Raw genomic sequence first — 21,709 nt, forward strand, 5'->3', positions numbered from 1 at the left:
GGGGATAACTGAAACCTCTACTTTGAACTTTTCATTTTACAAAGAAGAAAACTAAGACCCAAGGTAATTTAAAAAAACAAAACTTACTCAAGATTATATAGGTAGCTAGTTGCTGAGTCCAGATGTGAACTTGATTGAGTCTCTTGAAAGAGAAATCCTTTGCGTTTGCTAAATCTCTTTATACACAAATCTCCCACTGGACATCATGATCTACATTTTGAAATTCATTCTTTTCCCCTTCGGTCTCTACTTTTGTTCTCTACTATAGCACATTCAGTCGTTCAGTCAGTCAGTTAAAAAAAATGTCTCAAGGGCCTCCCTGGTGGCGCAGCGGTTGAGTGCTGGGTTGCAAAGCTGCCCACAGCCTCTGCAGCGCCCCAGTTCATTCCCCAACCGCTGGGCAAGGGTCCCACATGGTGCGCAAACCTCCCCTGCCGCCCGCTGCTCCCCTCAGCAGTGTACTTCAGTCTTCCTGCTCTGCTCCCCGCTCTGGCTCTGGTGAATTCTCTCACCCTCCCACTCTTCTGACTGTACCCAGTGTTTGTATAAATAAATAAATAAATCTTTTATTAAAAAATAAATAAATAAAACCCTCTTTATTAAAAAAAAAAAATGTCTCAAGTACTTATACTTGGAAGGCCCAGAGGGTAATGCAATGATGGTGCATTGTGAGGGTGCAGCGCCTTGCTTCCCATCCCGTGGAGGGACACCAGATGTGGGTCCGGAAGCTGAGATGAAAGGGCTCATCTTGGAGGTTTTCACACTGGAAACTGTCCAAGTGGTTGTTGTTGCTGAGTTGGGATTTAAAAAAAAAAAAAGAAAAAGGACAAGGCGCTATGGCAAGATTTGGGGGATTGTGGTGGCAGCCAGGAGGGAACAATGGAGAGAAAAGGAGTTGGTGAATGAGATCAGTTAAGACCCTGAAAATGAGGTTTGGGAGCCAAGGTAGCAAGAGTTTCAGGAAAGACGGGAGACTCCTGTTGTAACTGCAGCAGGAGGGCACAGGGCCTGAGTACTGAGGGAGGAAGACATTGTCTTCATCACTTTCAATTTTTTCTGATTTTGTTGGTTTTAATTTTAGGGAATAACGTCATAAGAATCTGCAAATTAACAGGCATTTCATTCTTGGTTCAGGTAGTATCTTTGCTCAGAAACCTATAGACACTTCATGCCTGATGTGTACATGTTATCTTCATTTTTTTTTTTTTTTAAGATTTATTTATTTATTTATTTATCTATCTATCTATTTATTTATTTATTTATATAAGCACTGGGTACAGTCAGAAGCGCAGGAGGGTGAGAGAATTCACCAGAGCCAGAGCAGGGAACAGAACAGGCAGAAGGACCGAAGTACACTGCTGAGGGGAGCAGCGGGTGCGGCAGGAGAGGTCTGCGCGCCATGTGGGACCCTCGCCTAGCGGCCGGGGATCGAACCGGCACTGCAGAGGCTGTGGGCAGCTTTGCAACCCAGTGCTCAACCTCTGCACCACCGGGGAGGCCCCATTTCTTAGTACATAGTCAGTGTTTCTGGGTATACACTGGAATTTTCTGAAAAGAACATATAGTACATCACTGTCAAGGTTCTTCCTGGACTTTGGCCTAAAACCCCCAATCTGCAATTGCCCATCACTCACTTAACCTATCATTGCCTTTGCCACTTTAGTTTGCCCTGTGCTTCATGCTGCCCAATATTGTAGACATGCCCCAGGGGCAAGTGGCCATTTCTAGGAGGACAGTTCGGAGGAGGACAGTCAGAGAATGAATGCCAAGAAGGAAGGGAAAAGGGCCTAATACACATTATTGTTCAGGTGCCTTTTGGTGCTCTGCCTTCATGCTCTCATTTAATCCTCATAATAATCCTGTGAAGTAAGTAGTAGTATCCCCATTTACAGATGAGGAAACTGACATGGAGAGAGGTTAAGTGACTTGCCCAAGATCACACAACTAGGAAGTGTGAACCCAGATCCATCTAACTCCAGAGCTGGTCCTCTTTTACATTATATTACATTGGGCTCTGAGTTTGGAATTCCAGAATTTGTTTACAGACCTAAGACTCACAGGAAGCTCTGCCCAAGATTCCAGGGAAGCCAGCTTTGGGATGTGATAGATAAGTGGCTGTACCTATTACTGATATTGGTGTCACTTTCACTTTAAGTTCTTTTTAATTGTTCACTCACCTTATGAGTTCTTGCTAAGAGCCTCACTTCATAAGATTTGTGTTCTTTCAAGATCTAACAACAATTAAAGACTGATTGCCTCTGGGGAGAGGAACTGGAGGTAAGGAGGGGTGGGGCAGGAGGCTGTTGTTTCCATTACAAGTCCTCTGTACTAACAGGTTTTTAAAATCACATTACGCTGATTTATAAGATGTCCCCTAAAGACCAGTAGATACTGCGACACCATGACGCAAATACTACGGCTGCACACAAGAGCACACTTTGTGAAGTTGGTGACTATGAAAGGCATTTTTATAAAATCAAAAAGTCTGCATTTTGTGCTTTTATTCTTTCATGTGAAGGTTCGCAACGAGTTTTACAAGGACACACAGGGTGTGATACTGGTCTATGATGTTGGGCAGAAAGATTCCTTTGATGCCCTTGATGCATGGCTGGCAGAAATGAAGCAGGATCTTGGACCTCATGGAAACATGGAGAATATTGTATTTGTAGTGTGTGCCAATAAGGTAATTTCTTTGGGAATGGTATGCTCAACTTTCTAGATTCATTCCTCTTACTGCTCGGAGTTTTAGGGTACACAACAGAAAATTCCTTACACAACCTTCCAAACATGTCTCTAAAACTAGAATAATTTTTACAAATCTCATATAGCATGATTTTTATCCATTTCTTTCTGGTGTCACTCTTGGGGAAGGATATTGGTAACTGAGTAGGAGAGGTGGGGCCTAATGGTGGAGCTCTGACCTGACTGGAGGAGGGGCCGTATAGGTGAACCGTGGTGTGCGGAAAGTGTGGCCTCGAGTGTGGTAACATCACCACGCTAGTTTTTAGAGACGAACAGCTGCAGTTTTCTTATAGGGCACAGTGGGAAGTGTAGTTGCAGACACTGGTAGTTTTGCCACATAAAATCAATCTATGTTCAGTATTAGTAATTTTTGGTCTTTATTGCTCTTGGTAATTTTATCATTAAAAATAGTTTTTTGTTGTTGTTTTGCATAGAATAAGTCCAGAAAGGGCCCCAGAAAGGGCCTGTTCTAGTGGGACAGGTTGGAATCTTCTCTCTCAACTTTGTATTGCAGATCGACTGTACCAAGCACCGCTGTGTAGATGAGAGCGAGGGCCGTCTCTGGGCCGAAAGTAAAGGTTTCCTGTACTTCGAAACTTCAGCACAGACTGGAGAAGGAATCAATGAGATGTTCCAGGTACCCTAGCATTTTGTCATTTTGTGTCAAGGCTAACCATACCAAATTTTAAGTCAGGGAAAGCAAAAAGCTAATTCAGAATTTCTCATTAGAATAGTTCTTTCTTTTCAGAAGCTGGTATGAGAATGAGAGAAAAAGAAATGCCCTTGATTAGCTCTGGTCCAGCCTAGCTGCTATTCAAAATTCCCAGGGGAAATTCTCCAAAATACCAATTGCTGAGCTCTGTGCCTTCTGGGGCCCAATGTAATGGCAATGAGAAATCTAAATTTTGAAAAAGCTCTTCAGATGATTCTGATGACTGTGAAGTTTAACATTGGTTATGATACCCTCCTTTAGCAAGACAAAGATTTTCTTTAAAACTACCTTTGGCTCGTAGTGTGAGATTTATAATCTGTAATCAAATGGAAGCATTACTTTGGCAAAATCGCCTTGTCATAGCTAATAGAGTTCTATATTGTAGCCCAAAGGGATGCAGTTAGTCAATAGACAATTGTAATTGCAGAATCCAACCAGCTATACAAAAATTAGGTCTTACCAATTAGGTAGATAATAGAAGAATCTACTCACATTGCAGCCTGAATGGATGGTCACTTTTTCAGAGTTACTAATCTTGAATAATTTTAAAGGAAGGAGGAGGCTATTTAAAACAATGTTACAAAGTAAAGTCAACTCTTAATTATAGATACATTTGGAAGTAAGTGGTGATATGAATAATGCATTTTTTCTTGCGAATATATCTGATATTTTGGGAATTTTTAGCATTTCAAATAATGTAGCTATACTATAAAGAGTTGTTCTTAATTATTGAGTGGGATTTTATGCTGAATTTCCTTCTCACAAGATGTCACTCCTCCTACTAGAAGACAAGCTTCATCCTTGCCTGACAGACTGAATTGGGCATCAGTAGCTTCTATTTCAAGACCAGATAAGGTTGATGCTGGTTTGCCACTTTGTATTCTTTCGAGTATGGGCGTTTTTAACCATATATGTGCCACAGTGACACTTAACCATTTGAATAGTATTTTACAGTTCTAGAAAAGTTTACGTGTTTCATCTCATTTGAGACTCTTGAGCCTGGTGTTCTCATTTCAGATATAAGGGCATCTAGGAGTAGTAATGACTTGTCCAGGAGGTGGAAACAATAACTGTTAGAGATTAAATTTCTCTCAGCACTTTAAAGATATTGCTCTGTTCTCTTGTGGCCTCAGTCGTGCCTCAGGAGAGGTCGGCGCCCGTCCCGACACTCACTCACTCTGCAGATGGTCTGTCTTTTTCTCCCCCTCCAGGTACTTTCAGAGTTTCTCTTATCTTTGATTTTCAGCAGCTGGACCGTGCCCAAATATAGATCTATTTATATTTATATTTATCTTATTTGGAGTTTGTTGATTTTCTTGAATTTGTGGGCAGGTATTTTTTCATCAAATATGGTGAGGTTTGGCGTTCGGGTTTTTTTTTTTTTTTTTACCAAAACAATTTTTTTTTGCACTATTCTCCATATTTTACTTCTGGGACTTTAAGTATATATTCAACCATTTGATTTTGTACAGTCCTTAAAGTGATGTTTATTTTTCTTCTGTATTTTTCAGATTGCATATATTCTGTTGATTTGACTTCATCAAGCTGCTAAGTCCAATGGGTGAATTTTTCAGTCAGTGTCTTTCATTTCTAAAATCTGCATTTTTTTGTCCTTCCTAGTTTTCTTTTGAGATCCTTTATCTGTTCACTCATTAAGAGTATGTTTTCCTCTAATTCTTTGAATTCATTTTCCTTTGCCTCTTTGAATTAGCTATAATAGTTGCTTTAAAGTCTTTGTCTGCTAAGTATAGTAGCTGAACTATTTTGGGAATAGTTTCTATTGACTACTATTTTTTTCCTGACTATGGATCACATTTTCTCGTTCCTTTGTATGAGTAGTGAGTTTTGATTTAACACCATTCATTGTGGCTAATACACTGTAGAGGGTAAATACATATATTCTTTTGTTTTCCTCAGAATAATGTTGATTCTTGCTTCAGCAGGCTGTTTAATTGTGGGCAGATTACATGAACTTGCGTAGATTTGATTTTTTTCTTTTTTCTTTAATAGCAAGGATCTTAAGGAAGTAAAGGGTTTCCCAAGGCCTTCTAATTTGGCTAGACTCACCTCTGTCTTACAGATCTTAAAACCTCTTGGTTTAGGTTTTGTTAGGGTGAGTCTAACTCCTGAGGCATGACCTTTCCCTGGTGTCTCAGCTGGATACTGGGGGTATTAATGAAGTACTAGGGCCGTCTCTCTATTCTGGCAAGTCAGACTCTAGTGTCCCCAGGATGGCTTTCCCCAGCACATCAGTTCCCCAGCACATGACTCCAGTACATCAGTTCTGTTCTGAGTGCTGTAGTAGCTCTTACCTGGCTAGCCTCAGGTCACTTCACCCTCTATATGTATGGGCTAGCTCTAAGCTACAGACTAGTGGGGAACTCCCCCTACGTGTATTCCAGGGGCCAAGCTCTACACAACTCCCTCTTGAGCACCCTGATCTGCAGTCTAGCCACTTCAGCATCCTCTAGCTCTAATCTGTGTGTCCTTAGCTCAGTGGCATCATAGACTCCAGTCATCTGTGACATGAACAGGCAGTAGGTTCCAGGTTGGAAAACTGAGGTACAGTCTTGCACTTGCTTTGTCCACTGCCTATAAATATTTTTTCACTTTTATGGTAGTTTATATGGCAGGAGACCTCATCCAGTATCCATTACTCCATTATGGGTAGAACTCACACATGGAAATAATAAAATAGTAAAGATTTTTGCTTTAATTTTAGTGTTCTGTGTAGTATACCATAGCTGTTCTTCTAAAGCTATATGTGTTAAGAGTGAATACTTGTGTGCTCAGAAATCTGAGTATTTTTATTTTAGTATAACTTATAGCCTAGAAGAAAAGTTTTTGATACCTAGCACAAGGAAACATCTATGAACTCTGGCCACTTTTGGGATACTTTTATCCTTTAGATAAATCTTGAGTAGAACTAATGGATAAATTAGTCTGTTAAAGAAAAAGACTAACAGTATAATAAAATTATTCTGTAATTAAGTACTTACAAGTAGTGCTTTCCTGCTGGTTCAATTTAACAAATCTTTTCTTTGCAGCCTATACACTTACTAGAGACTTATGTCATGCAATAACTTGATTTTGTCTTATTTACATTGTAATAATTATAATAATATAATCATCTCTGTAAACAGAGATTAAATAGTAAAACTTTCTGGAAGGATACTTTAAAATTTTTTTTAAAAGATTTATTTATGTATATAAGAACTGGGGTACAGGCCAGAGGTATGGGGAGGGTGAGAGGATTCACCAGAGGCAGAGTGGGGAACAGAACAGGCAGATGGACGAAATACACTGCTGAGGGGAGCAGCGGGCGAGACAGGAGAGGTCTGCTGTGCCATGTGGGTTGCTCCCTGGCCAGGGATTGAACTCGTGCTACAGTGGCTGTGGATAGCTTCATAGGTTGCATCTTAACCCCTGCACCACCAAGGAGGCCCAATACTTTTAAATTATTAACAGTGGTTACATTGAAGAGAGGAACTTGAGGGGAAATAGTTTTCATTTTACACATTTTTTAAGCCTATTTGAAATTTTTTAACAATGTTCATCTACTACATTTTAACCTTAAGTGTAATTATCTAAGAGTAGGATTATGAGTCATTTAAATTTTATTCCTTTTACTTTTTAAGTAAAGTGTTTAAGTATATATATACACACATATATACACGTGTATATTTACAAATTACATAATGTTGTATAATATATTTCTTATACGTAACAAAAGAAAAAAAAATCTTCCAAAGTACATACTAGCTTTATCATGAATTTTAAGTTATTGCAATTAAAAGTTACTTAAGTTGATGCTTAAAAGGTATTCCTGTTTTCCCAAGATTAATTCTCTACTGGGATGTGTGGTGTTTTTGTTTTTTTTTTTTTTTTTTTCAGACTTTCTATTTATCCATAGTTGATTTATGTGAAAATGGCGGGAAACGTCCTGTCACCAATAGCAATGCTAGTTTCACCAAAGAACAAGCAGACACCATCCGCAGAATTCGAAACAGTAAAGACAGTTGGGACATGTTGGGAGTCAAACCTGGAGCCTCCAGGTAAGCAGTGCTCTAGGGTCCTGAGTGCTGAGTTCTCTTAGAAACACAATCATCCAAATTATAGGGGCTAGAGATCTTGTAGTTGCCTAGAATTATGAAGATTTGTAAAAATAAATTATTTAATGACTCTCCACTCTCCTTCACTGAAGTAACTGAATATGAGAGGAACAAAATAGAGGACATGGTTTCCTGATAAGGGAACTGTGTCGTGTACACACATAACTTCTTTCTGAACTGGTTTACTGTGTTTATGCATGTCTGCTAATGTTTGTATTAAATAAGAGCCTTGAAGCCAATGTAACCTTAATAAAATAACCTTACAGAAGAGAATTCTTAAGTCATAGCATTTAGAGGAGGAAAGAATATTAGCAATCAACTTGTCTAAACATTTTATTTTAGATGTTGGAAAATCAGAACTCAATGAGACTAATCACGTATTCAGGCGCCAAGGAGCAGGTGGCAGAATTGAACTTGATGTGTCTACCTCTTGCTGTCTGTTTTTGCTGTTTCTTTCAAAAATCCTGCCAGTTCTTCATCTGTGTATATATTTTGGTTAAATTACTTTATTTTAAATGCCAAAAAAATCATTCAGGAAGAAGAAAAATAAAATCACTATTTTTTGTTGTTCGTGCAAGAATAAATCATTTTTCAATATGGTTATATAACTTTTAACCATATACTACTACTATTATTATACATAGTATCTATTAGACTGCTCAGAGCTCTCTATTTTGCCCACAGTTTTTCTCCTCTTGCTTTTTTCCTACTTTTTCACCTTGATCCCCACAAAAGAAAAAATTGTGTCTTGAAATACCATGTCAGCATTAAGTATCTCTTAACCTGTTTTGGTCTCCCAGAATGTCTTTAAGTCCAGAAGGAAGAGGAACAGTGAGAGACAGTTACCCTCAACTTCCCACCTTATTGAGGGTGCTTGAACATGTGAGGGCATTCAGGGGGGCTCACATGCATAACCCGGAGTTAATTGGTGTCTTTTACATGTACTTTTAGGCACTTGTAGTCTCATTCTGAATTTTTCCACTGTCTCATTCTGAAGTCTTCCATTTCATCTCCAAGGGATAGTGACCATACAACCAAAAAAGCTATTACTTATTAATTAACTTAGAATAATACTCATTAAGGAAAAAAGAAACTCTTAGCTCTTTCTTTATTTACTGTGGTTAATTGGAATGTACCGAACTATCAGGACCTCCACACGTTCCATATCTTTAACCGATATAAACAGGTACTTCTCTTTCTTCCTCAGCATTTATCAAACTAATTTTCTGTGCTTTTGAGTACTTTTGGGCAAACCAAAAACATTTTTTTTAAGTTACAGAGGATTTTTCATGTTTTTTTGCTGCTGTGTTTATTGTTCTTGCATTTTAAGAAAATCCTCATCTTCAGCAGAGTTAATGTATTTGTTACATATGACACTCAGGCTTGTTTTTCCAAAACTTTTCCTTGAAAATCTCCCTGCTACTCAGAATTCTTGAAAGGCACTGTTAGTGCAGAGGCCCAGGCCTAATTCCTAAGTCCATGTGAACATGCTCCCTCAGGAAGCAGAGTCACTAGCAGGGCCCTGTCCAGGCCTCACCCATGGGGAAGATGTCTGAAGGAATGGGGGTCTTTTGGAAAAATAAGAATTCTGGCAGTTCAAGTTCTTCACAGAAGGAGACTGAGATTCTTGTTAGCTACCATCAAAACTACGTATGTGAAACAGCTACATGCAAGGTTAAAAGAAGAAAATTCAGAAGGATGCATCTAAAAGCATTAAACAGAAAAAGCCTTAGGATATGTGCTTGCACCCTGAACAAGTAACATGGCCCACGACCTCAGTGTCTCCAAGTTGACACAAGACTGTCACATCCAGGATTTCAAACCATCTCCCTAATGTGGAGAGGCAAATTAGAAATCCTTCTGATAAAAAAATGAAGGCTAATAGCTAGGGTGTTGGGGAAGCACCATACCACATGCTTAGAAGATCCCTGGAACCCTGAATCGCAAGGAAGGCGGGAAGTAAGCTCTCTGGCAGACAGAGGTCATCTGGCCAGGGGAGCGCTCGGGCACATAGAAACCTCTGGGAGGCGTGATGGCTAAGATGGTAAAGAGAAAGTGGAAGGACAGGACATGTGGTTTCCAGACCCCTCTCAAACCTGTTCCCCCCAGAGGAGTCAGGCCTAGGGGTCTCCTGCAGTTCTGCTGGCCTCTGGGGAATGTTCACTGTTACTCTTCCTTCCTCTCTGCATAATATTAATTTCTTGTTTCTTCTGTGGTCTCAGGGAGTCCCTGTCTTGGGCAGTGGTATTACCAACTTCTCAGGGCCTAAAGTTCCCCATAACACTGCAACTCTTTCCAACCCCTCTCCCTCATGTCTTCTCCACAGTCTGTAGAGAAGTCTCCACAGTTTATCATCTCTTCTGCTGTATCTTTCTTCATACTTTATTTATCTTCCCTGGTGCTCCCATAAGCACCATAATCTAAACTCTTGTATTCTTGCTTGGGTTATCGTAGCAACCTCTTGATTGAGTGCTAATTTCAACAACAGTTTCCCCAGCATCATTTTGTTATGAAACACCTGCCATTGTTACTCTTTTTTTTTTTTGTCCAATTTTTTTGTCATGCCTTCAGGGGCCTTTCTGATGCCTGCTCCCTGGCCAACTCTGTTTCCTGTGCTTCCTGGCATGGTTTCCCCATAGACCCCCAAGCAGAGTCCATGCTTCTCTCCTGATGTCCACTGGTCCTCTCCCCATGGCTGTACCCCTACAGCTTCCCGAGCCCTACCTTCTCAGACCAACTCCAGGGGCTTCTTTTCCTCACCTGAATGCCTGCGTGGTGGTGAGCACCTCTAGTTTCCCCTGATGGTTCTTTTACCAGGAGGTCCATTAGCATTTACCTACTCATTTTGCATTGCAAGTTTTCCTACTTCTTTAGGACACATGATTTGTTGTTTGTTTGTTTCCCAGTCCTTTAGTCCAACCTTTGAGAAAGGGAATGTGCTTACAGCAAGAGGTATTTTATCCAGATAACTGAAATGCAGTGGCTATTACTAACATAGAACTTTGCTGCTTTCCTTAGGGATGAAGTCAATAAAGCGTATCGGAAACTCGCTGTGCTTCTGCACCCTGACAAGTGTGTGGCCCCTGGCAGTGAAGATGCCTTCAAAGCAGTTGTGAATGCCCGGACAGCCCTTCTGAAAAGCATCAAGTAGGAAAGAGAGAAAACAGTGTGGGCCACGAGAGCAAGCAGACTTTTATAGAGGTGAACCAGCCAGCATGGATTTTCCCACCACCAAATGGTTCTGTGCTTTTCACTCATGTGCTGTCATTGTGAGTCCATAATTCAGGCGGTTGTCATTTCGTGGGCATTGTACAGAAGAGGCCCAAGGGCCACTTACGTGTCACTCATCTCTTATTTCCAAGTAATCTGAATTTCTTTTCTCTTTCATTTGTAAGCTGTTGCTGCGGCATCCCTTAGGCCCTTGGCTCCTGAAAGTCCCTGGGGTTTCTGTAGGAGGGACGGAGGACTACAGGGCCCTTCACTTTTTTTTCTTTTAATTTATCATCAGAAGAAACCACAAAAATGGAAGCAGACAATATTAAAAGCTGAAAATTTAGTGTGACCTCCCAAGCAAACTGCTCCCTTCACAGTGAGCGCCTCAGGTCCTGGATCTACAATTTACCATCAATCTACTATTAATGAATGCTTGGCAGTCCTTTGGAAGCTTGTGGAAGGATGCAATACGTTTCTGAATTGAACAGCCCTTTGTGACATTCAGTCTGCTCCCCTTTTTTAACCACCAGGGGGAGAGACAAGCCAGTCCTAAACCAGCCAGGCGCAGCAGCCACATGCTGGTAATGCAGTGTTAGTGCTGCCCCTGGACTTGCAGGCTTCTCCACCCTGAGAATGCATGTAGGGAGCAGTAGAAGTTAGGAGTCAGACCCCAGGGCCACGCCAGACTGTATACGCGTCCCTGGATGGCAAGGCCTGAGGCACTGCCCACCTGGCTCCAGCGTGTTTGATGCCTCGGAACAGTGCCGGTGTGAGACCAAGCCTTGCCTTTCCTTGCTTCTGCATCATTGGCTGCAGACGGGTGTAAGGCAGGAATGTTACTCTGCCAGTCAGGCCTCCTTGCTTCCTCATTAGTGTTAGTTCCCTCTTTCCTGCCTCTTCTCTTCCCCACTCGTTTTCTTACTCCACCACATATGCTGTCATTTCTCTCTTCTTGATCCCTGGCTTCTGGCCACTGTCTCCTCCTTACAAGACCTGACCCCTGGGCCTCACTGACTAGCCACAACTGTGGGTCCTTTGGATGGTGCTAGAGCAGGAGATCTTAATGCTTTCTATGTGGGAGGAATCTCAAGAATTCTTGCTTGGGCTCCAAATTTCTGAGTAGTAATAGTTTTAAACTATAGATTATGAAAACTAACTTCACAAAGTGAAATGTATTCTCTTGCCATAGTTAGTCCTCCTCAGTATGCAAGGGATGGATAAGGATCAAGTGTTAGGGCTGGCCTTTCTTCAGATCAAGGAGCCAGTCTCACCCGCTCTTTATGTCATTCATGTTTTTACCTGTGACCACGCTGTACTATTTTGGGCTTTAAAGTATATAAAATGTTACTATCCTTGAATTTTAAACAGTTACCCCATATTGACTGCCAAATAGCATCTCCCTTACTATTTAAGAAGAAAACCCACTTTTGTTTAATTGGGGCCCACTACAGTCTTCTAGACCCTTCCCTTCTCCAAAGCCCCTTCATCTGGTGTGACTGCATTCAGGCTTCTTTGAAGAAAATTATTTTCTAGTAAGAGTTTTCACCTTAGTGATACTGAAAATGCTTGTCTTATGAATTGAGATGTGAGATTTTCCTCTGGCCTTTTCATTCGAACTAGTTGACAGTGTTGCTGAACTCCAACCCAAAGTTCCTCTGGGCCTAAAATTTGTATACAGCCGTCATCACACCTAAAATTATCTGTTCTCCAACAGAATTTGGGAGTCATGAATGTGGGCTCGTGCACGGCAGCATCAGCCCAGTTGACGTGACCGCTCTGTGTGACGGCAGCGGCCAGTTTTCCCCACTGCTGTTAAAGACTAGAGGTCACCTTGTTCAGCTATATTGTGCAGATGAGCAGGTAAAGCAGAGAGTTCTTTAGTGCTTCTGGTCCTATCCTTGTCTAATGAGTAAGTTGTTGAAAGTTAGCCTGAGCTGAATTCTGGAAGTCCTGGGTTCATTCCCCAATGCCTTCATTTTTAACATTAAGGATGGCCGTGTACTGCTTCATTTAAGTAAAAGAAAAGAAAGCTTCAGAATTTTCTAATTTCCATCAACCTTAAGTAGAATAAAAAGAGGTAATAAAGCATGATTTGCAATGAAAAGTTTTTTGGATATAAACTTCATATAAAACTTTACAGGCCTTTGTGTATTAATTTATGTTCTTGGTGTGACCATGTATTTTGTAGTTCACCATACTATAATTCTTTAGTCAGTTAAAATTTCAAAAATACATCATTAAGGCTAATAACTAGCAGAATAATTTCATTAAGGCTAAAAAAAATTTCTTAATTTTGGTTTTCAAAAAAGAATAAAAGTTTGAACAGCTATTATTAAAGAAAAGCCATTTATTCCCATCTGAGTCACCCAGAATTAACACCTTTGAAACTTGTTAGAAATCCCCAGAGGCATTTCAAAATAATCGACCAACCTACCTAAGCACTTTAAAATATACCCTGCTTTTGTTCCTCTGTCCCCCATCCAGCCCTCCTCTTTCACCTCCTTTGAGTTGATATTCTCAACTGTCAACATTTCTTTTATTTCAGCATTGCACTTTTTCATTTTACATAGATGTGCCCTTGGTTTTGTTAGTTTATAAACTTAAAAGTCCAGACTTGGGGGTGTTGTGTGACTGCCCAAGATAAGCTGCGATACTTCTGTAGATTGTACGCTATTCTTGAAGGCTGACGTTTACCTCAGGAAGCTCACTCTCGTGTATTTTCATGTACTGAAGTCTCAACTGTTAAGTATTTCTTTCTGCTCATAAACTGGTACCTAATTCACTGTTAGTTAAATGAGCCATAGAGAGGCAGCTGCATCTCTGGTGGGAACCAGAGTTAGTAACAGTCCCTGTAAGTGCTGAGTCTGTATGGAAGTAGCTGCTCCTCACTGAAAATGACAAAACCTAAGGGGAGAGGGAGGCATTTCTGTCCTGTTTTAGGAAAGGTCGAGCTGACGTGGCCTTGGACAGTGACAGGGCTCTTCTTCAAATTGGCTTCAGTGGGAGTCACCCTCTTCTCCACTGAACTCCATCTAACTAGCTCTGAGTCGGCCATTTGTGTCAAACTTTTGAAAATGAATTTAGCTGCAAAATATAGCTAACCTCCATCCACTGCAAATTTTGCAAAGTGAAGAAAAGTTCCTACTTCTCATGGTTGGTGTTTAGTACAAGCAGTTGATACTGTTTGTACATTGATTTTTTTTCCCCACTCAACATTTCTAGAGAAGACAATAGCTTAAGTCTGCGGTGTGGAGAAGTTAGGTTGGGTCTCACAAGCAGTGGGATCGTAAACTGTGCAATAGAGGCTTGTGGGAGAGCTAGAACCGACTGAGTGAACTTCTTGCAACAATTATTTGGGGTGTTCTTCCCCTTTGACTGTGAATGCGGAATCTCTAAAAGACCCTTTGCTCTAACGAGGTAATTTACATATTTTCTTTTTGTTGAAATAACTGAAAATGTTAAATCTAACAGTTGTTTATGTCTTGTATAGAGAGTGTCATATTATTTAAGTTGTGTATTTTTATAAATAAAGCCAAATATCAAACACTGCTCTGGGGGCTGCCCTTATTTGTGGAGACGCTGGCCATTAATGCCATTCCAGAAGCCAGTCCGGCCCCTTATCCACGGAGACCATAGACAGGATATCTGGTGTTAGTTCCCAGTTGGTAAAATGGAGAAAATTTTATTCCTCAGCCATCAGACTATTCTGACCTTATTAAGTTGTGATGAAAGTGTTTTGATCTCTTAAAGAAAGATGATAATGTTATGTTTGCCATTTTAATTCAGATGGAACTGTTGTTATCTCACTCTAATAATGCAGATCTTGGCTGAATAACTTAATAATTCAGTTAGCTGTTCCCTGGACAAGAAGAAGCCTTAATAACAGACTATTTTGTGAACCAGAATTTGTAAATGAAAGCCTCATAAGGCCAACCCGCAGAAGGCGGCTAACTCTGAGGTTTTACGTTGAGAGCTTTAATTTTCATTATGAACAACATGTGTCCCTGCCTGAGGATGCCCATCCCACTGCGGGGAACTGCTCTGCCCGCCCGGTACTGCCAACATGTCCTAAAGGAGAGTTGCCAGAGTTTCCAGTGTCCCACCCTTCCTCGCTGGCCACAGAGATTGGTTCACAAGACGGGATGTCATCCAAGTTGAACCAATTGGTGTCCCTCCCTGGGATCTTTCTAACTGGATCTAGGAAAAGAAGCTACTTCTCAGGAGAGGAAGAGAGGAGGAGTCCTGCAGATGCCGGCGACCTTGATTCCACCCCACGGAAAAAACTGGAGAGAGTGAAGCAGACTTTGAGAAAGAGGCCTGGTGATGGAAACTTTCCAGCCAGTCCCTTATGTCCCCTGCAGTGGTGGTTCTTCAAGCCATTGGCCACCCCAGAGTCCTTTCACTAAATCTCCACCCCTTGTTTTCAGCTGATGTGAGAGTTTGCTCTCTGTTGCTTGCAACAGAGACATCGTCAAAGATCATAAGCAGGAATGAGAAAGCTTTGGTTGTAGGCAGGTAAAATATGGGCTAAGTACATTTTACATATTACAGCATATCTCTATTTATTTATTTTTAAGATTTACTTATTTATACAAGCATTGGGGTACAGACCAGAGGTGCGGGAGGGTGAGAGAATTCTCCAGAGACAGAGCAGGGAGCAGAACAGGCAGAAGGCCCTAAGTACACTTACAGCATATCTCTTCACTTGCTGTTTCTCACCTGGAGTCTTTGGCTATTTTGCAAGACAGTGATAACCAGTAGTAGATTGAGAAATTAGTTTATTTAATTTGTTTCAGAGTTCATTTAATAGCAAAAGTTTACCTAACTTTGTAGCTTCTATTTGATCCTATTAGGGACACTTCTAATTTCTTAAATTTCTAATCAAACTTTATTGTTAAAATAGTCATTCACCATGTATTTACTAAGCACCTACTATGTGTCGGGCCCTGTTCTAAGCCCTGGGGATGTAGCAAACATAGAATCAACAAAAAGCCCTGCTCAAGGGGGCATGCATTCTTACACTTTTTACTTGTGAAATGTTTTACTGTGGGAATAATGTAACTGCTTAAGTTTCAGATGTGTACAGCTTTCTATATTGACCGTCTGTCTAGTCTACCTTATGACCCCCACCAAAAGTTATTCGTGAAGTTTTGAAGAAAGGCTCTTTTTTTCCTATAGGTTTATTTTTTTTTTGGTAAGATTTATTTATTTATGCATACAAGAACTGGGGTATAGGTAAGAGGTGTGGTGGGTGAGAGGATTCACCAGAGACAGAGTGGGGAGCAGAACAGGTGGATTGATTGAAATATACCGCTGAGGGGAGCAGCAGGTGGGGACAGGAGAGGTCTGCTGCGCCATGTGGGTAAGCTCCCTGGCCGGGGGTCGAACTCAGGCTGTGGCAGTGGTAGCACTGAGACTTAACCTCTAGGCCACCAGGGAAGCCCTCCAGGTTTGTTTCTTATAGATTTATTTCTGAAGAAGCAGATCTGCATTTTTTTGCTACTACATACTCAAGGTCATTGTAGATTGTTAAAATGCTGTATTGATTTTTTTGATAACCATTGTCAATCTACAAAGCTTACTCTTTTCATATTGTCCTAGAGGATATTGTTCCAGATTTTAGGGATTTCTTTATATGGTTTTATATTTATAATTAAAATACTACTATATTCTTCCAAGAGAGTTGTTGAGGTGGTGCTTATTTTGAGGAAAAGCATTGAGAGTCTAAGTTGTTGTTTTAGTTAAATAGTGTGTCTCTGATATCTGTTGCTCATACCTGATCAGCTGACTGTTCCTACAGCTGCTATGACTTTAAGAAAATTATTTCTCCCTTGTAGGGGGCAGGAATGGGCACAGAGCAGGTTTGCTATGATTGGAGCAGACAGGTAGAGGAGTCCTGGAGCCCTCCGTGGCTTTTCAGGCTTTTATTGGGATTTACCAGGTACACAGCAGGCAGGGCTGCTGTGGAGCAGGGAAGCTGGCAGGCCTCCCAGCCCCCAGCAAGTCTTCACTCTCTCTGGGCTCTCTGGTGGTCTCTGCTTCTCTCATGGTTTTGCTTTTCTCGTGGTTCTGCTCTTGTTCTGCTGGCATCCCCGTGACGCCGCCCTTATAAGCCCAGTCTCAGCACAGGGATATCCACTTACGTATGGCCACACTGCACTCCAGGTGCCTGCCATCAGGCATGTATTCAGGACCGCAGGGATCCATCATCAGTCCTAATGGTGGGAGGGCAGAAAAGCCTGATACTTTACCCTACATCCAAAACAATTAGTTGTTGATAATAATTACAAAAATCTTCAGATGCAGCCCATCAAAGCATTTGTGCTAGGAAGAATGTAAGGTCTGTTACGGTTGACAGAAATTAAGACAGGAAGTGCCTAGATGCCTCAGATAACAGGATGTGGATGTTCTGCTGCTTTCAGAATTTGAAATAAAAAATGGTTAATAAATTGTAAAGTGACATTAGGCATCTTAGTGGTTCACAAGGAAAATAAAAGCCAGCTATCTCCATTCTGATAGCAGGGGACAAATAGAAAAGCACCAAGTCCGTGCTTGTCAAATGTTTTTTATTGACAGAATCCTATAACTCTAGCGGGCTCCGTCGGGGGATCCCTATATATAAAAATGGTTAAGAACGACATTTTGCTAGGATATATTTATAAGTTCACACAACATCACTCCTTATAAAAGCCACATATCAGGCAGTTCTGCCTCCCAAGGGAGATGACAATTTATATCAGAAGGTGATAACGCCCCACATCACTCCCCCCTGCTCTCAGGCACCAGTGGGGACAGTGCCCAGCCTGAGACACAGACCTGGTTCCAGGAAATAAACTTAGCAAAGGAGGTGAAAGACCTGTATAATGAAAACCACAAGATGTTCTTCAAAGAAACTGAAGACACTAAGAAGTGGGAAGATGTTCCTTGCTCATGGATTGGAAGTATTAACATTGTTAAAATGTCCGTCTTTCCCAAAGCAGTGGGTTGGAATGGTTTGATTTTTGCTCTATCCTTGTCTACATTGTTTGAGTTCTCCCAATGAATTTGAGTTTTAATCTGTTTTAATCTGTTTTAATCACCTACAAAAATTATATGAAACCCAAATTAAATAGTGCACCAGTTTAAAAAAAAAAAAAAAGACTCATTCCGTAGCTGCTCGTGGGAACCTCTGGGCTATCATTAAATCTTTTTTTTTTTTTAAACTAGGTAAAGGGCACTTATTTTTTTTTTTATTATTTATTTATACAAGCACTGGGTACAGTCAGAAGCATGGGAGGGTGAGAGAATTCACCAGAGCCAGAGCAGGCAGACAGACGAAGTACACTGCTGAGGGGAGCAGCGGGCGGCAGGAGAGGTCTGCGCGCCATGTGGGACCCTCGCCCGGCGGCTGAGGATCAAACTGGTGCTGCAGAGGCTGCGGGCAGCTTCGCAGACCAGCGCTCAACCGCTGCGCCACCGGGGAGGCCCTATCATTAAATCTTGATTCTTTACATTAGTAGAAACCTCAGACTACGGGGGGGAAGCTGTCAGTCACTTGAAACTTTTTTTGAAAAGCTAATAAAATAATCCGTGCTCTCTGGCTGGAATTTTAAATTCCCTTAATGTAGCCACATGTCCCTAAACTCATTCTCTCATATAGCACAGAAACTGGAGTTAAAGCAAGAAGACCTGGATAGTCTTAACTCTCCTGTGTGTGAATGGAGAAGCCACGGGCGCGTGGATTCACTTGAGGTTCAGTTTCCTCCATCATAAGAGGCTGTTGGTCAGAAGCCCATGACTTTATGAAGTTTTATGAAGTCAGTAAGTACTAGGTCCCCCAGACCTCTTACCTGTAGCTCTACCATCTCCCCTGCCCTCTAACCACCTCCAGAGAAGAAGAGAAATAAAATTGAGTTACAGGGCCTCCCTGGTGGCGCAGCGGTTGAGCGCTGGGTTGCGAAGCTGCCGGCGACCTCTGCGGCACCGGTTCGATCCCCGGCAGCTCCCCGGCCACCAGAGGAGGGTCCCACATGGCGCGCAGACCTCTCCTGCCGCCCGCTGCTCCCCTCAGCAGTGTACTTCGGTCCCCCTGCCTGTTCTGCTCCCCGCTCTGGCTCTGGTGAATTCTCTCACCCTCCCGCGCTTCTGACTGTACCCAGTGCATGTATAAACAAAGAAACAAACAAATAAATAAAAAAAAAAAAAAAACATGCCTCTAAAAAAAAAAAAAAAAAAAAAAAAAAAATAAAATTGAGTTACAGTAAGAGTGGAATCTGGATTCAAACTGGGTCCTGACTCTAGAGTCCAAGCTCTGTGCCACAGCGTTGGCCTGGCATCCTCCAGCCTCCCATCTTGTGTCTCCACATTTTACCTCTACCCTCCCCTGTGCTCGAGGCACATGGAATTCTTGGTGTTCTTTGTATTCACTGTGCTCCTCAAGGTCTTGTGCCTCGGTAGATGTCCCTGCAACCTGACACGCTGTCACGTACTACATATTTGTGTGTCCCCCCAAATCCCAGACTTAAAAACCCAACCTCCAATGTGATGGTATTTGGAGGCGTGGCTATTTGGAGGTAATTAGATTTAGATGAGGGTGGCGCCCCATGATGTCCTCATAAGGAGAGGAGACACCAGTGCATCCTCTCTCCACTAGGTGAAGACAGCAAGAAGGTGGGCATCTGGAAATCAGGCGAGAGCCCTCACCAACAGCCAACTCCACCGGCACCGTGACCGTGGACTTCTGGCCTCCAGAACTGTGAGAAATGAGTGTCTGTTGTTTGAACCCGGGTCTGTGGTATTTCGTCATAGGACCCAAAACTAAGACACACCTTCTCTCCTTCTCCCCTTTGCTTCTCCCCCTGCTGAGCTTTTATATCCACTTCAAATGCCTCTTCCTCTGACATTTCTCCGGACTCTTCTCTTGCCCAGGCACATGTAGTATATTGTTCCCTCAGCAGGGCAACTCTCCCCAACATGTGATTTCTTGGCACACAAGGACCTTAGCTTTTCTGCGTTTGTGCCCTCAGTGCCCAATAAAAGCATAGCAAGTGTTTGATGAATCAATGACCTCTTGCTTAACTGTGAAATAGATTATAGAAACTTCCACCACACAATTCCCAAGTGAATATTTTTAAGTCACAGAATACAATTGAATGTTGATATAAAAGGAGGGGGGGCTCACTGAGAATAAGAAAATTTAAAAGTATAGGTTATCAAATAGTCAAGTCTTGGTAAATTTATGAAATTTGTCTAAGTATTTCCTTGGTTTACAGAAGCTCCTTAGAAACATGACAAAAGCATCCCTTTGCCAGGAATCTGGCTGGCCTTTGAGGAACACCAGAGCCGACCCTGTTGATGGCCCATCCAGAACCATCCTCCCCCCTTCCTTGTTGGCAGAACCCTAACGTTGCCCAGATGTCTGTCCTTCCACGGTGTGGCTCGGTGGTCAGGCATGACTGATGGAAACCAGTCATGGTGGTTGTGGTTCTATTGCCCATGGCTGGTTGGAAGTGGGCATGTGACCTGCCCAAGCCCACAGGATATGATGGGCATTCTCCTGGGGAGCTTCTAAGAAAGATTTTATTCTCCAGCAGAGAGAGGCATGGAAGAGAGAGACCGTTCCTCTTCTGTTGAACACTGTCATGTCTGCATATGATGCCAGCTCAGGGAGCTCTCTCTCAGCAAGGGGCGAGTTAGCCTGCGGTGGCAGCATGGAGACCCCAAGGGCAGCAGGGCACAGGATGGAAGTGTCAGGGGGCTTCAAGATACATTTTTTTAAATGAATGTTATGTTAATTTTTTAAAGATTTATTTATGCATGCAAGAACTGGGGTGCAGGCCAGAGATGCATGGGGTGAGAGGATTCACCAGAGACAGTGGGGAACAGAACAGGCAGACTGAAGTACATGCTGAGGGGAGCAGCAGGTGAGACAGGAGAGTTCTGCTGCGCCATGTGGGTCACCTCCTTGGCCGGGGATCGAACTCCTGCTGCAGTGGCTGTGGATAGGTTCATAGTGCTGCGTCCTAACCCCTTGCGCAACCAGGGAGGCCCCATTCAAGATATATTGAGCCACTGGAATAACAACCCTTAGACCTGCCCTATTCAAAGACTAGATAGAAGCCCTTTCTAAAGAGTTGGTATAGGAGTAATACATTTCTCTAATGTTTAAGCCAGTTTGAGTTGAGTTCAGGGTTACTTAACACAGAAATCATCCTAACAACTCCAATACAACCCAATTGCTGAAAACACCCCCGGCCCCACCCCTGGACAGAGGCCTGAGAGCACCACCATCTGCAGTTTATTAAAGAAAAGTGCTGTGTGTTAAATTACAAGTTTTACCCGCAAGAGGGATAAATCCCTGAACTTTTAACACCTTAAAATTTATTCATTTATTCCTGAGCTTTCCTTCCTCCACTAACTAAGCATTTAAGTGCCTTTTCTTATGCCACTCACTCTGCTATACTCTGGGATTAGAAAAAAAGAAAAAGAACAATGAGGATCAATTTATAGCTAACGGTTAAACCCTCTATCTCCTTCTCTCTAAAGTTATGTAAATGTAATGAGCTTTCCTTTGGTATATTTGGACTTGGACTTGGTTTAAAACAATAAAGCAGTTGGCATGTACAGCTCCATTAATGCAAAACGATGAGCAAGATGAAAATTCTCCAGCTCCACCCAAGTTAATGAACATGACTAGTAGGGAGGCTTTAATGAGAGAAGCAAGGAAATGCAGACCCCCTAGTTATCTGCCCCGTGGCATGAAAGTGATAAGAGCAGGGTGCAGGTCCACGCTGAGCAGGCAAGGGAGGCCAGAGAATCGCTCCCTGCTCCAAGATGTGAGCTCAGACAGCATGAGCAGGAAAGATCCTCCATGCCAGCAGGAAGACTGACTCAGTGCTCGCAGCTCCTAAAAATAGCCCAGCAGGGCTATAAGCTTTCCAGTCCAAACAGA

At 42.1% G+C, this 21,709-nt stretch overlaps 1 protein-coding gene across 4 annotated transcripts in view; it reads left to right on the top strand.

Annotated features, from left to right (window-relative positions):
* DNAJC27 (DnaJ heat shock protein family (Hsp40) member C27) overlaps positions 1-19,860 on the top strand; it is a 29,334-nt gene extending 9,474 nt beyond the window's left edge. For 2 of the 4 annotated variants that reach the window (XM_037528410.2, XM_037528413.2), the window contains exons 4-7: positions 2,519-2,683; positions 3,257-3,379; positions 7,349-7,509; positions 10,585-14,471. In XM_037528410.2, the coding sequence (XP_037384307.1) occupies positions 2,519-2,683; positions 3,257-3,379; positions 7,349-7,509; positions 10,585-10,717 (582 nt within the window). In that variant the 3' untranslated portion in view covers positions 10,718-14,471. Of the gene's footprint in view, positions 1-2,518; positions 2,684-3,256; positions 3,380-7,348; positions 7,510-10,584; positions 14,472-18,418; positions 18,580-19,411 lie in introns of those variants that run through there. The other 2 variants (XR_008554129.1, XR_005128460.2) reach the window with 2 other exon arrangements.
* The last annotated feature ends 1,849 nt before the right edge of the window (positions 19,861-21,709 follow it).

Source organism: Talpa occidentalis, unplaced genomic scaffold, assembly GCF_014898055.3.
Source record: "Talpa occidentalis isolate TD23 unplaced genomic scaffold, MPIMG_talOcc4v2.1 talOcc4.5, whole genome shotgun sequence".
Lineage (NCBI taxonomy): Eukaryota > Metazoa > Chordata > Mammalia > Eulipotyphla > Talpidae > Talpa > Talpa occidentalis.